Below are 14,963 nucleotides of genomic sequence, written 5' to 3' on the forward strand. Positions count from 1 at the left end.
TGGAGCTTGGGGAGGAAGGAGGACTGGCTGCCTTGCAGGCAGAGGGCAGCTAGCACCTTGGACAGAGTAGTGTTAAGTAGGATCAGGGGAGCAAGAGTGAGCTCCTGGCTGACTGCTGGCATGCTAAGGCCCTGAGACAAGGGTGGAGAAGGTGCTGGGGCTGTGGGGAAGTGGCCCAGGGAAGAAGACTGAGGGATTGGAGGGGATGCAGCATGTGGCTGCCATCTACACAGTCCTTGGGCTGGGACCTGGAGTAGTTGGCAGGCCTGAGTGCCCCCCTTGTCCCAATCGCCACTGAGGAAGTGGCTGGGCAGTGGACTGTTGTTCCCTCAGAAGGGGGGAGAACTGAGTGTGACCCAGCCGGAGGGCTGTGTCCTGAAGAGGACCCCGCAGTCCTTGGGGTGACACAGGTCCAGGAGCAGAGATGATGGTGGGCAAGACACCACCAGAAGAGGGTGCACTGGCTAGCAGAGCTGATCCCTGGGACATCCAGCAGGAGGCGCTGCAGTGGTGAGTCACACCCCGTCACATTGAGCTATAATGTATCTTTTACAGACACATATTTACTGTTGATTTAAAGATGTCAATTGATGGAGAATCCCCTAAATCCTTAAGTAAATTATCACCGTGGTTAATTATCCTCGCCTGTTAAAATTTTCAACTGTTCATCACATATTTTAACCTCTAATCCTTGTTTTTCTTCTCTGTATTTGCTCTAGTTTTTCTCTAATCCCATTACATGTGTGGGAACCAGATCTGCAAACAATATTACACCTGCCCTGTGTCTGATCCTTTCCTCCATCGTTTTGCAGGTGATTCCCCCTGCGTATACATTTGAGAAATGCTTGGTGTGGCATAACATGCTATGCTCATAATGATTACACTTTATATTCAAGTTCCATTTATTGTTTATGACAGGTTATTAAATTATTAATAGATGTTTTAATAAAAGCTTAATCCATTGTCCCGCAGTCCAGCTGGTCAATAGGTTGCTTCTAACAATCTTTTAATATGTTTTACTGATGTACTTTTAGCTATCTACTACTCAGGTGGGTAACATGGTTATAACATCTAGTTGTCTTTTATTAACCCTTTAAAATCATTTATAAATTAAACCTTAAAATTAAGTGCAACCCTCATCACAGTATGTAATTTGCTATCTACTACAACCATACGTTCTCTGGACTCACTTGTCAGTCTCCAGATACAAATTAGGGGGTAGCTGTCTGGATAGTTTTTTTCCTGTACCAAAGTGTTGGACTTCACTAATAATAAACACTCACATTCACAGATGTCAGATCAGATTAAGGGTCCAGTATTTTCCTGGTTCTTCCTTGATTTCATTTTTGCTTCTTGTTGTCCTTTTTCCTCCCTCGGTTCATTTTTTGCCTAGATATTATTTAGTTCTTTAGTCCAGGGACTGCATCTTAGATTTGGTTGGATAGTTCCTGGCACAATGGGGTTCTCATTGAGACTTTGAGGGTGGAACCCTAATACAAACAATAGGTAAAAATAAGCATCCTTTATACTAACCCAACAGTATAACTGAGATCAGATTCTGACCCAGTCTAAATTTGCCTCTCGTTTACACTTGTGCAACCCTTTTGACTTACTGGGGTCACATGCATAGGAATAACGAAGAGCGGGATTTGGCTTAATATATTTAGTACTTCCTAGAAGATGGAGGGAGAGGGTGGGACATAAAAGTAAATCGATAGAAATTATCCCAGGCAAAGAATTTACATGCATCCTCTTCAAGTGAGGAGCAAGTGCTGTTCAGTAGGGATCAAAGGTCAGGAGGCTTTTTTTAGAAGAGGTGATGTTGTCCCTTTAAAACAGGCTCGGAGGGAGCTTGTTCTGATCTCTGATTGGATGAGCTGAGGCCTGTCTTCAGAAATCAGAGTAATCCTGGGTGATTTTATCCCACTCCACTTCCCTAAATCTGCTGCTATTGCTGCTTTGCATGGGGATTAAAGGGCCAGCGATAGATTACGTAGATGCTGTTGCTGCAGAGCTCCCTCAAGTCTCTTCCATTCCTGCAGGGCACATAAGCTAGATGGGACCCAGTGATCACCTTGGCAGCCATGGGGCAGCTTCTCCCAAGTTTCCCCTCTCAGTAACTCCAGCATATTCTTTGCAAACTTTTATCTGCAGCTGTTGGGTGTGAAGCTGTGCCGTCCCGTTGGAGCTTTTCTCCATTTGGACAGGGACAGTGCGGAGTGACGGCACAGGGTGGCAGCAGCATGCAGGCTTAAGTGTCCCTAGGACTCTGCTCCCCAACCCCACTCCCCAGCAAGACACCATGCTGGGGCCTGTCTGGACAGTGTTGGGACCTCCATAAAGTGGTAAACGTGGCTGGGACTCTCTATGTCTATACAACTGGTCCTGTTGCTGATGGTTTTTGCCTGGAGAATGGTGCCAGGAGCCATCCTGTGGCTTTTCCTCTCACTCAGCTGCCTCCTGCCTTCTGCTAAGTCCCAGGCAAAGATACCACTGGAAACGTAAGTGTTTCCCCCTAGCCTGATACCCCTTTACCCACGTACTCCTCTGCCCTCTACCACCCTCTGCCCTTCACTGTCTACTTCCCTCTTCTGCTATTGATGTCCCAGTCCCCATTCTGCCATTCATCGTCCCTTTTCTCTCAGTGTTCCTTTGTCCCCTCCCATAACTAGCGTCAGTCCCTTCCCTTAAGAGGCACCCACCTCCCCACCTTTCAGAGATGTCATTTGTCTGGGGGACGACAGAGCTTTAATTGTACTTTTTGCATGGAATATTTCTTTGACCTGATTTTTGCCCTAGATGCAAAATCTCGCTTCACCATCAGGTCCAAGCCACAGTGGGAATCGTTCCCATGGACCTGGGCTCACAGACAGAAAAGGATTGTTCTTAAAGTGTACAGAATAGGCCAGTGGACTGGGGACTCAGAAGACCTGAGTTAAAATCTCAGCTCTGCCACTGGCCTGCTCAGTGACCACGGGCGAGTCATGTCCCGCCCCTTGCCTCAGTTTCCCCATTGGTAAATTGGGGATAATGATACTGACCCGCTTTGTGTAGTGTTTTGAGATCTGAAAATAAAATGTAGTAGATAAGAGCTAGGTGTTATTATTTATTGTAGTCTCTAGTCAATTTCCTCAGCTCTGTTTGGTGCACCAGAAGGAGCAGGCAAACATGGTATAAAGACAGCATATATTGCCCCTGATCTCTGGGGCAGCTGGAGACCAGTTTGGTTGCTGGGACAAATCTGAGCCACCTCAGAGATGCACTTACTTTATGCGGCTGTGTAACATCCTCCTAGGGCAAGGCTGTAGCTCTGTGATATGTCTGAAGTACTTGAGTGAAGATGGGTCATTCTGGCCATCTTTATACGTAAGATCCAAATTGTTTTACTGTTCCTAGTACTTCTATATGTTACTGGTACTATCCCCTTACACTGTCTCTGTATAATATTATTCCAAAGGCTTACATAGCAATGACTATTATGCACACATGTGCAATACATGTATGTACTGTACACGCACATACATATTTTAGTGTATGGAGGCATGCCGGTCATATCACCTCTCTGTGTGTCCTTTCCCTATTTGTAAAATGGGGATTATGACTCTAATCTTCCTTTATAAAATCCTGTGAAATCTGCAAATGAAAAGCACATTAGAGGTGCAAAGTCTTCATAGCATTATTGTATTGTGTGTGCCCTGCATTTGGTATGCAGGTTTTCATACATGTATCTGTGCATGGACTTTTTACACAAGGGTTTTAGTATGTGTATACAGCCTTCTGGATGTGTCGTACTTGTGTGCGTGTGTTTGTGCATGCACTTTGAGGGGAAGGGGAGTGCGTGTGTCTCTCCACAGTCATGGATGGCTAGCCAAGGGCTGACACCATGCTACAAAGTGAGTCCTGCCTTGGTGACAAATCTTTCTTTGGCAGGTTGCCATGATACTAACATCTGAATATATAGAGTTAAAAGTATTGGACCTTGCTAAGCTGCTTTAAGCAACTTAACTACTTTAAGGTTAAAAATATATTGGTGTAGAATTTTTTATGCTACAATTTATTTGAAAGGGAAGAGATTTGGATATTTCTGCCTTACTCGGAGGGCTTGGCTCAGAGAGGAGAGAACACTCCTGACCAGCAGTGATTGTGTTTCAGGATGCTGTTTTGAGGGGAGGAAACCCTGCTTCTCATTCGATGGCTGAAAGAAATGACATTGTGCTGGAGAAACAGTTACATGAACTAAAGTATTGAAAAAAGTTTACGTCTCTTCCTGAGATCAAGAGGAATGTTTTGCATTCAAACAGCTCAAGGCCTCTTTCAAATAGACCCCAAAAGATTCCATCCATGGAATTCTTCATGTATTTACCAAGAAATCCACACATTCATTGCCACCCTTGGGGGCTTAACCCTGGGCATCTCATAACATTTTACCATCGACTTTATTCTGGCTGCTGCACCATGAAATCTTAATAATTGTGGTTATTAAATCACAATAACCAGGTAGCTACTGACATTTCAAGGTTTTCCCCCCAGAGGGACAATTCTGCATATTAACTGGGGTTGTGAGAACCGCCAGTCACAGAACAAGTTTTGATGCAATCTGGTGAATATGAGTTTGGTTCTTTGTTAGATGATTGAGAGAAGAGGACAAAGACAACTACCTCAGATTTGCCAAAATGCACCTGCCCCTCCAGCAGCCCCCAGGCTTTCGTGAAAAATAATTGTCTGTTGGCTGTCTCAGTGCCCTTCTTGGGTCCCCATTTATTTCTGACCCCTATTGACCTACAGGAACCCCCCTTTTACACTGCTCTGATGAGATGTGTCTGCATGCCGCCAGTTGCCTGACCTATGTCTCTCTTACCATTGTGCCTAATGTGTCTTCTCATGCCTCCCCATGGCTCTTCTCTTCTTTCTGGCCTTCCATTTGTCACCCTGTAGTTCCCCATCTCTGTCCCCATGACTCCCCCTTTCTGTCCCCATGCTTCCCCCTAACTCCCTGGCCAGCACTGTCCTTCTCTTTGCCTGCAGGAAGTGGAGGTTCTCCAGTACCCCAAGTGCCACACGTAGCTTTAAGAAACTCAGCAGAGAGGCAGCCAGCAGGGTTAGGGAGGCAGCCAGAGAGCAGTCAATAGAGATGCTGCTGAGCTCTGAACACAGTTGTGCCACAGCTGCCTGCCCATTGCCACCGTCCCAGGATATTGCCTAGGAGTCTGCAGCAGTATTTCCAATTCCAAGCATTCAGAAATCATGGGATTGGCTTAAAAATCATATAGTTTTTTAAAAATAATCATAATTTCAGCTTTTATTTATTTCCTGGTGATGGAGCTTTTAGGGTTCACATTTTCAAGCTTTTCTTTTGCAACCATGAGGGCTAGAAACTTTCATTTCTTCTCTTTTTAATGAGATTCTCATGCAATCACATGATTCCAGGAGCCCTGGCTTTGAGAAAAAACACCAAATATCACAAGACGTGATAAAATCCAGAGAGATGGTAACACTGCTGCAGTTACCTGGGCTGGCTAGGCAACCTTCCAGAAGCCCTATGTGTAGTTTTCCTATCATCATCATCATCATCATCATCATATGGGTGGGTAAGCAGCTTTTGTGACTGTTAGTAAATTTTCATACCAACATTAATTGGCTTGTAGAGACAAATTATTAAACGACATTAAACGAGCTGCTTCAGGGGGCTATTGAGTTAAATACTGAGATAAGGGTAATCAGATCTCATGCTTTAGGACATCAGCTGATCACCATAAGGGTCTGGAAGGAATTCTTTCCCACCCCCACGCATTGCACAATAGGCCAAGGGTTCGTTTGGTTTTGGCTTTTCTCTGCTCAGAAGCAGGCTAGTGGGCTTGTCAGAAGAAGGGTCTGAGATGGGCCAGGGAATCCTGTCTTCTTAGCAAATTCAAATGTTCGCTATTGTTTTCAGTGTATAAAAATAAAGATGACTGTGGCTGACAAAACAGGATGCAGAAACCAGTAAACTGACCATCAAAGCCAGAAATACTGAGTTGCTCCCATTGACCTCAGTGGGAGCAGGATCACACACAGTGGTTAAAAAATGGATGCCTCAGTGCCTGATTTACTATGCCATTGCGCTAGTTTTTTATGGAGGTGGAATGCCATTGATTTTGATTGCATTATACTGCCATTGCGAAGAGAAGAATCAGGCCCTCTGGGTTTAAAGTTTTCTTAGAAGTGGGAGGCATCCCACTGAAAATTATAGGTAACAATCTGTACTCCGTAAGTAGCGGGTGTGTTCTGATGAGTGGAGGCAGCCATGTGTTCTATAAAGAAGTTGATACCTCCTCAGTGAATCCCTGTAAAAGGAACTGAGTGGAGGTGGAACATCCTAACATGATTCCTGATTAAGTATTCTGACAATTACAGCTGCCAAATATGCTAATTTGAGGAGGAGGCAATATCTTTATGCTCAGCCTGCATGTCACCACTCTTAGGATCTCTGTGTGGTATTCCTACTGTCTGTTATTTATAGGATGGCATATATGGGCATGGTACTTGACAGAGAGATAAGATGTGACCCAGAATCTGCTCCCAGTTTACACCTGTGTCAGTCCAGGATGCCTTCACTGAAAGCAATTGCATGCCTTGGATTCACACTGGAGTAACTGAGATCACAGCCTGGCTCAGTGTCCCTGTCCCAAAGCGTTCATGGTCTAACTGAATCCTGAGATCCTTACCCTGTTATAATTCAGATTTGACTTGGTCTTTACTCAAGCAAACTCCTGTTAGAGTCAATAGTGACTGAATAAGAACCCCAAAACGTGGCACTGTGTTAAAACAGCCTAATGGTAAGGAAAGACCAGGGTGCAGAGTGGGTCACAGAGATGATGGTTTCCCGCTACTGTTGTGTGTCTCACCAGCAGTTCAAATAGAAAATGTGTTATTACTGTTTCTACAGCGTCCTAGGTGTGCTTGGTGATTTGCGTGCATAGGGAGACAGGGAGTGATACATGCCTGCACGACTGTTGCCCTTTGATGCAGCTCATCTACCTGACGTGTTAACACTGCTGGTTTTCCTCTTTCTCCACTTTAGGGTGAAGTCCTGGGCAGATGCCTTTGGTGGGGAGATATATTCCATCATGACAAAGTATTCAGGCTCTCTCCTCTTACAGAAGGTAGGCCATACCTGCAAGGAGCTTTGCTGGTTTCAGATTTTTTGTATGTGTATGTGTATGTGTGTGTGTGTGTGCGCGTCCGTCTGTCCATCCTGGGGATTGATTGTAGAAGGGCAACACTAGGAAATCTTCACTAACTTTCAAGACCATTTGGATTCATTTCCTGGTCCCTACCCTCTAACCTTCATTGGTCCAGGTGGACTTTGCACCTCTCTCTGACGCCTTCATTGGCTCATTAGCCACTTTGGACTCCGAATTGTTCTCCTGGCTTTTCATACTGTCCATGGGCACTATTCACCTTTCTCCTCTGACCTCATATCCACCTATTTCCCCTAATGACCATATTCACTCTTCTCCTCCCTTCTTAACTGCATATCCATCTACTCCCCTGCCTGCTCACTCTACTCCAATATTTCCTTCCTCTCCGTTCCCTGGGCTTTCCCAACTGGGGCTCTCTCTTGTTTATTTGTACTTCCTCATCTATCTTCCTCCCGCTGTTCCACTGAGTCCCTTCCGTCTCTTTAAATCTTGCTTTAAAATCTGTTTTTCCTCTGTAGTTTAGGGCTGATTCTCTGAAGGGCATTGTGATGCCAGTTCTGAAAGCCGCTGTATACAACTAGATTGCCTTGGAATAAAGAATGGCTCACCCTAGCCTACCCGTCATACACAGTTCTTTAATCCATGCCCCTGCAAATTCAGCACAGGAATAGCAACTTTCATACCCTCCGCTTCTTGAAATTCCAGCTGCTAGGAACATCCTCATTGGCAGCAGCTGGCAAAAATGGGTCCAGCTCCAGTGACTTCAATGGCGTTTGGCCCATTTGCACCAGCAGAGAATTTGGGCCATCATGTTTGATTTGCTCAGTCCATGAGCTCAGGCAGGGAATGTTGGAACTGGAGAATCACTGTAAAAATCTGTTTCACGTTTTTGCTGGAATTAACCAATTATGAACCAGCATGTAATTATCTGAAATAATGAGCTTGCTTTGGTCAGGCCAGCTCCTCTTTTGTTTTCCATGAACTTTGGAGCGACTGAGTTCTGATGGCAGAAGGCTAATTTGAAGGGTGCATGTGTGAGTCTGCATGGGAAGTTGTATATTTTATATGGAACAGGCCAGTGCAGGAGATAGATGGTGGTGGTGGGGTGGGTGTTCATTGAAATAGCCAGGGGACAGATTTCTCGTCAGAATCCTGGCAGGGAGGCAGTTCCATGAGCCAGATAAGTAACCAATCACACTCTTCATGAACTCACACACAGTGACTGTGCATGCAGGTAGGGTAGGCTTTAGCATGGAGAGCAGCGAGCACCAGACCTGTCTCTTGATCATTGCCATTCCCTTGGCTCCCATTGCCAAAGAGTGGGAGGAGGGAGATTCTCTGTTCTGATTCAGATCTTCCTTCTGTGAAAACTAGCCTCTTTCCATATGGCCACACTCTCTGCTGGCTGCCAACGATTCATTTGCTTGGATGGCCTCTGTACATAGCACTGTGGGTGGGCCTTTGAAAGTGCTCAGCACTTGCCTGTCCCTGCTCCCAGTGAAGCTAATGGTAAATTGGGGAGCAGGGTTCGGCCAGTGCTGAGCATTGTTGAAAATCACCCCCGAGTGGTTGCATGAGCCTGCTGGTGCAATCAGGTTTCAGAGTAACAGCCGTGTTAGTCTGTATTCGCAAAAAGAAAAGGAGGACTTGTGGCACCTTAGAGACTAACCAATTTATTTGAGCATGAGCTTTCGTGAGCTACATTCTCACATAGCTCACGAAAGCTCATGCTCAAATAAATTGGTTAGTCTCTAAGGTGCCACAAGTACTCCTTTTCTTTCTGGTGCAATCAGTCTCCCTGTGTTCTGCTTCCAGGCACTAGGTTTCCCTGGAGCCCCTAGTGGATGACGGATACGGAGCCTGGTTATCATCCTCTTCACCCAACCTCCCATGGGACTCTGCCCCAGTTACGCCCCAGTAAATAACCCATTTCTGGGAATAGGGAGAAGTGAGAGTAGTTTCTACACCAATTTCTATATTGTAGAAGGGGCTAGTGCTAAGATGCTGTGTCATGACGGCATCTTTTGTGATAGTGGAAGGTGTTCAGTGCAAACATACCCCGTAACCTGGGACACCATTGCTTTCCCTGCCTGGATGCTGTCCCTGTGCACTATAGACAGCTTGAGGAAGGGGGAGGGGATGATCACGTGCACCTTGCACTCTGCCCTGTGTGCACAGCTGCAAGCACAGTTTTACCAATCAGCCTCTTTTTGGTGCTGCTGGAGAGGACATGGCTCAGTACGAGCACTGCAGAACCCATCTGAGAGGATGGATTCTCTTTCCTCACACCCACCTTCCATTCTTTCTCCTACTTCCCTGCATCTTCTCTTTGTGCCAAGCCATAAATTGCCCTTCACTTCTTCTACCTGTTTACATTTTGCCTTCTTTCTACTGATTCAGCCACTCCTGTGCTCCAGCTACAAAAGGGACAGAATGTTGTTCCATTCACACTTCCTCACCTTTCTGCTGGACCCTCCAGAAACTCCTTCTCCAGTGTGCTCCCTTCCGTCTGATATAAGAACAGATTCCCTCTGTGCCTCCTTAGCTGTGCTTGTCTGATAAATGTCCTCTGGTCCTTCAGCATGAGTCATCTACACTGATAATGAATTAGTTCTTTTCATGAGGAGCATACATGTGCCACACCGGACTAAGATGCATTCAGACCCTTCATTGCCCAATTCTTACCCAGCCATAGTGTGATACCAAAACTGGCTGAAGCCTGGCCTTTAGTAGCAGTGACGATGGTTACACCTTGCCAACTTCTACAGTGTCACCAGCTGATAGAACCAGCTTCTGGCAGGTATCCAAGTTCCCTTTGGACCTAGCTTCTATTTGAATGGCTTCTCTATTTGCTTTTTGCTGGGACCTCCATCTCCTGCAATGTCACAGGGCATTTGCCCCTTGTCACGATCTTCATGGAAAGATGGCAGGTATGAATCTTTCCATAGGGTTCTATAAGCTTCACCATCTCTTTTAAGGACTGTGAGAAAATGCTGCAGTCTTCGTCTCCACTGCTCCATCAAAACAATCAAATACTGCTCTTGTGGCTATTTCTCCTCCGAAGTTAAAGGCTTCCACCTTCCTTAAGGTCAGAAGTCAGAGGGGTTGTTTCTTGACAAACCCAGTGTTATGAGAGGCAGTGTGGGCTGTGAAAGGTAGTGTGGACAAGTTACTAGGACACTGCCCTAGGAGCCAGGATAGGTAGGTTCTAGTCCCACCTCAGCCATTGGCCCGCTGGACGACCTTTCACCTCTCTGTGCCTCTATTTCCCCTTTGTCTGTCTCGTCTGTTTAGACTGTAAGCGCTTTAGGAGAGGAGCTGTACAGAACCTAGCACAACAGGGCTCAGAGATGCTGCTCCTAATAGCAGTCACCACATTCAGATGGTCAATAAAAGATTGCACCAAATCCAGCAAAATTTTATGTGTGATTCCCTCAGAGACGAGACGATTGATTTCTGACTGAAAGGCAGTTTGATTCTGACTAGCAAATCAAGCCCAGGATTCATACAGTGGCGGTGGCACCCGTCTTTCCCTGGTAGGCTGATAGAGGAGCACCCCCACACCCACGAATAGCCACATTTCACCGGCCACAGTCAAAGATCCTGTGCGGTGCACTGATAAAGAGAAGGAGGTATCTGCCTCTCTCTTGTGCACGATGCAGACTTGCTGACTGCATTGAATGCAGATGGACTGTGCTTTGGTTGAAATGGAATTCTCGATGTCAGAGTGGGACACTGGTTCAGCGGCATCTTAGGGGAAGAATGCTCCTCACTGAGTCACCATTGTCACTTCCTGCAGGACTTGCAGGGCCAGCCCACAACATTTTGGCACCTGAGGCAGGGAGCTCAAATGATGCCCCCATGCCTCCTCGCTTGGGCCAAAACTTTGAAAGGTCTCAATTCTGCCTTCTTCCTGTTCTACTCCTCTCATGGTCCTGCTCTGCTACCTACCCCAATAAAGGAGAACTAACAACTTAAAATGCCTTGTTCAAAAATTTTAAGTAACACTTAACTTTCAAATGCCTTAACAGCAAATGTAACTTTTCTTGTCTGCATAGTAAACAGTGGCATTTTTATCTGTTTGAATAATGAAAGTAGTGCTTTCCATGCCTTCTTGATTGCAAAGATTTGAACTGCTTCCTGCTGAAGGTCCACAGTCTGGGCCAGCTTATGCTCTGTTGAGATGGCTGCAAGGCCGACCAGCCTCTCCTGTGTCATTGTGGAGCGTAGATGTGTTTTTATTAACTTCAGCTTGGAGAAGCTGCGTTCTCCACTGGCAACTGTTACAGGAAGTGGTAGAAGTATGCGCAGAGCAACAAAAGCATTTGGAAAGAGGGTGGTCATCTTATTTGTGTACATATATTCCAGAACAGCCTTTGGAGTTGATCCTGCTGAAATGTATCTTGAAAGGGCTTTCAGTTCATCACCTAAATCACTCGCATCAATATCGCGCATGTCATCATGTGTCAACCCTGTCTCTGGTGCCCTGTATTGCTGGTGTAGGTCTTCTTCAGGTATAGTGAGGAGTTTTGGAATATCATACAACATCCCAAATATACTGCTGTGTTCCTTGAGCTGCACGAAACGTTCTTCAACTGACTGTATTGCATAATCTAGCACCTGGTTAAAGAATTCAACTTTGAATTGTTGTTTGGGGTCTCTTATGGGATTATCCCGTGCCTCGTAATCAAAATATCTCCTTCTTTGGTGACTCTTGTATTCTTGAATGGGTGGGAAAATAGCTTCAGTGTGAAGTTCCTCTGCCAATTTCTGTGCACTCTTCAGCATGTTTTGAATTCCCTCATCTGACCAGTCAGACTGTAGGTGTGACTTTGCTTTGTCCAGTTGTTCCATGGCCCCAGATATATCAAGGTCAACACCTTGGAGTCTCTTGCTTACAACATTTATTTCAAACAATATGTCATGCCACAACACTAAGCCACACAGAAATTTGAAGTTATGTATGTTTCTTGTGATTTCATTTCCCTCTGCCACTGTTCTCCCAGGAACAGTTCCTGTCATAGCATTATCCTTCATAATGGCAACTATGGCATCATCTGTCTTCCCAATTTGGTTTTTGATAGGCTTTATCACCTCCACTCGACTTTCCCATTGTGTGGCACTCAGTGGTTTCAGCGTCAGAGAGGATGTTCCCAGATGTTGCTTCAAAATTTGCCATCGATGAGTTGATGCAGAGAAAAATACATAGATGCTTTGCATTACATTAAAAAATTTAGCAGCCTCACTAGAAGCTGATGCTGCATCACTGACCACCAAGTTCAATGAATGAGAACCGCATGGGACAAAAAAAGCTCAAGGGTTTAACTCTCGGATCTGTGTCTGCACTCCTCTGTTCTTTCCTCTCATGTTAGCACCATTATAGTAGCCCTGACCTCTCATGTCAGCTATTGCAATTCCCGTATCTTCCAGCTTTGTAAGAAGCACATTTGTCAAACCAGCTCCGGTAGTATCATCAATGTCAATAAATTCTAGAAAATGCTCTCTGACAGTCACCATTGAAGGGACATTTTCACTAGGTTCTGTTGTTGTTACAAAATGCACCATTAAAGTCATTTGTTCCATATGGCTGATGTCAGGTGTTCAGTCCAGAATAACAGAGTAATAGCTTGCTGACTTCAGATCTGCCACAATCTTCTGTTTGACTTTTGTTGCTAGTAACTGAATGATCTCATTTTGAATTGTTTTTCCAAGGTAGTGCTGTGTGTACATTTCTTGGGTGGTGACTTCTCAGATGCTCCTAGAGTACAGCATCAAACTCAGCCATCAGCTCCACAATTGTAAGGAAGTTTCAATTGTTTGGCACATACAACCGATCTGAAGCGCTACGCAATGCTAGGTTTTGGGTAGCAAGCATTCTCACAGTGGCAATGAGCCTTTTCAGAACATTTTGCCAGTAAAGAGACTCTGACGCAATCTTCTCTTGATGCTGATCATCTATGGTGGCCTTTAACCTTAGTCTCATCTCAAGCTCTTTCCACCTGTGGAATGCTCTCTGGTGATTTGCTGCCTTCTCATGGCATGCCGGATTTCTAGCCAGATTTTTCCATTCTTTTGTTCCTGTAGAACCCAATGTGGCTGGAACATTAGACTGGAAGAGTTTGCAACAAAAACAGTATGCAGCATTCTGGGTTTTTGAGTACATAAGCCATGGCCTCTCCACTTTGTCACCATTGGGGATTTCACGCCAGTAACGTGTTGGATGGAAACTTCTATTTTCATTCTCTTTGGGGAACATGAAGTTTTTCACTTGCTGTGGCCCATGCAGTACAAAGAAGTCCCTCAGGCTACTGCTCAAGTGGGTCCACAGTCCTGGATCATCTAGACTTAAGGAACTAAACTCAGCAGCAGCTGTTTCTTGCGCCTCCACCACACTCTTCTCTGATCTACACTTTTCTTCAGGAATGTGCATGGTTACATCTATTTGAGATGGAGATATGGATTCTGCAGTAGCTGCCAGGTTACCTGCACTCTGACTAACTGGAAGATCACGCATCTCCTCACCACTCACATCCTCAATGGGGCCGGAAGGTTCACCATGAACATTTGTGTCTATGTATCTCAGGAGAGCTCCTTCCTGCTTAGATAGAAAAGCTCCCTTTGCTTGCTTGCTTTTTCTGAATGCTGCCTCAGAAGGGCGTTTTCTTCTTTCACTCATGACTGCTGTTCTGTACCAGCTATAGTGGCTCTCAACACTCAATTAAAGGAGACAAATAAGCAGGGCTGGTGGCAGGGCCTGAGTGAGGGAAGATATCAGCGTCTTAAGGGCCTAACTGGCTCCTACTAGTTCAGTTGACTGCCTGTTCTCCTCAAGTGGGTTCAGGGAAGCAGCAGGAAACAGGAAGCTCCCTGAGAAGTTGGTGTTAATCAGTCCAGGCTCCTGGGGGTGGTAGAGAAGTACATAAGAGGCTGCTCCTCCTCTCTCTCCCTGCAGCTCCTGCTGCTTTCTGTTATTCCCTCTCACCTTTTCTCCTGCCTGCCTGTTATGTCTCTTGCGCCCTCCTTCCTCCAGCACAGCACTCCACCATCTCTGTGCATCTAGAGCAGAGAGAATACATATGCACCAGCAGCAGACACAATTTTCTACACTCTGGGTCCTAGTGGCACACCTCCTCCCCACCCCACAGTCTGGCACCTGAGGCGGCCACCTCAGTTTGCCTCATGCTAAGGCCAGCCCTGAACCTGGGTTCGATTTCTGATCCAACACAGCCCTGCATACTCTCTCTTTCTCTGAGTCATCTCCTCAAGTCCATTTCTTACCCAGTTTAGACATTACTAGAGAAATACACATGCAGCTCAGACAAGTCAGAATTACCTCTCCCCCCTTGCTCCCTCTCGAATCCTATTTATTTTTCCCTCTCATCCTGGGGTTTTCCCCTCTCTTCCTGCTGTGCCCATTTCCCCAGGTCTTTCCTCATCCTCTATCCTGTTAGGAAACTCTAGATCAAACACCATCTTCACTAATAAGCTTCTTAAAGCAGATAAGCTTGAAGGACTTCAATCTGCTTGATGCTATAGCTGTGGAGAGAGAGAGAGAGAGATTTCATGAGGCTAAGATCAGGTATCCTCCTAATGCAGTAATGTGAACAAACCTCACGGTCTTGAGGTAGGTGAAACTTGTTTTCAAAGAGGCCAGACCTACAAAGAACTTAGTTGTAATGTGGCAAACGCACGCACGCACACACACATGCACCCAGACTCAGGTTATGTTAAGGCAGTGGATTTGAATGCACAGAAGTCAGAAAATTCAAATACAAGAGTTTC

At 45.6% G+C, this 14,963-nt stretch overlaps 1 protein-coding gene across 1 annotated transcript in view; it reads left to right on the top strand.

The window, feature by feature from the left end:
- The first annotated feature begins 424 nt into the window (after nt 1-424).
- The window catches only part of CACNA2D4 (calcium voltage-gated channel auxiliary subunit alpha2delta 4), a 174,845-nt gene continuing 160,306 nt past the window's right edge, over nt 425-14,963 (top strand). The window contains exons 1-3 of the mRNA XM_073335235.1: nt 425-510; nt 2,352-2,501; nt 7,061-7,142. Of these exons, the coding sequence (XP_073191336.1) occupies nt 425-510; nt 2,352-2,501; nt 7,061-7,142 (318 nt within the window). The remainder of the gene's footprint in view (nt 511-2,351; nt 2,502-7,060; nt 7,143-14,963) is intronic.

The sequence above is a fragment of the Lepidochelys kempii genome, chromosome 1, assembly GCF_965140265.1.
Source record: "Lepidochelys kempii isolate rLepKem1 chromosome 1, rLepKem1.hap2, whole genome shotgun sequence".
NCBI classification, from domain to species: domain Eukaryota; kingdom Metazoa; phylum Chordata; order Testudines; family Cheloniidae; genus Lepidochelys; species Lepidochelys kempii.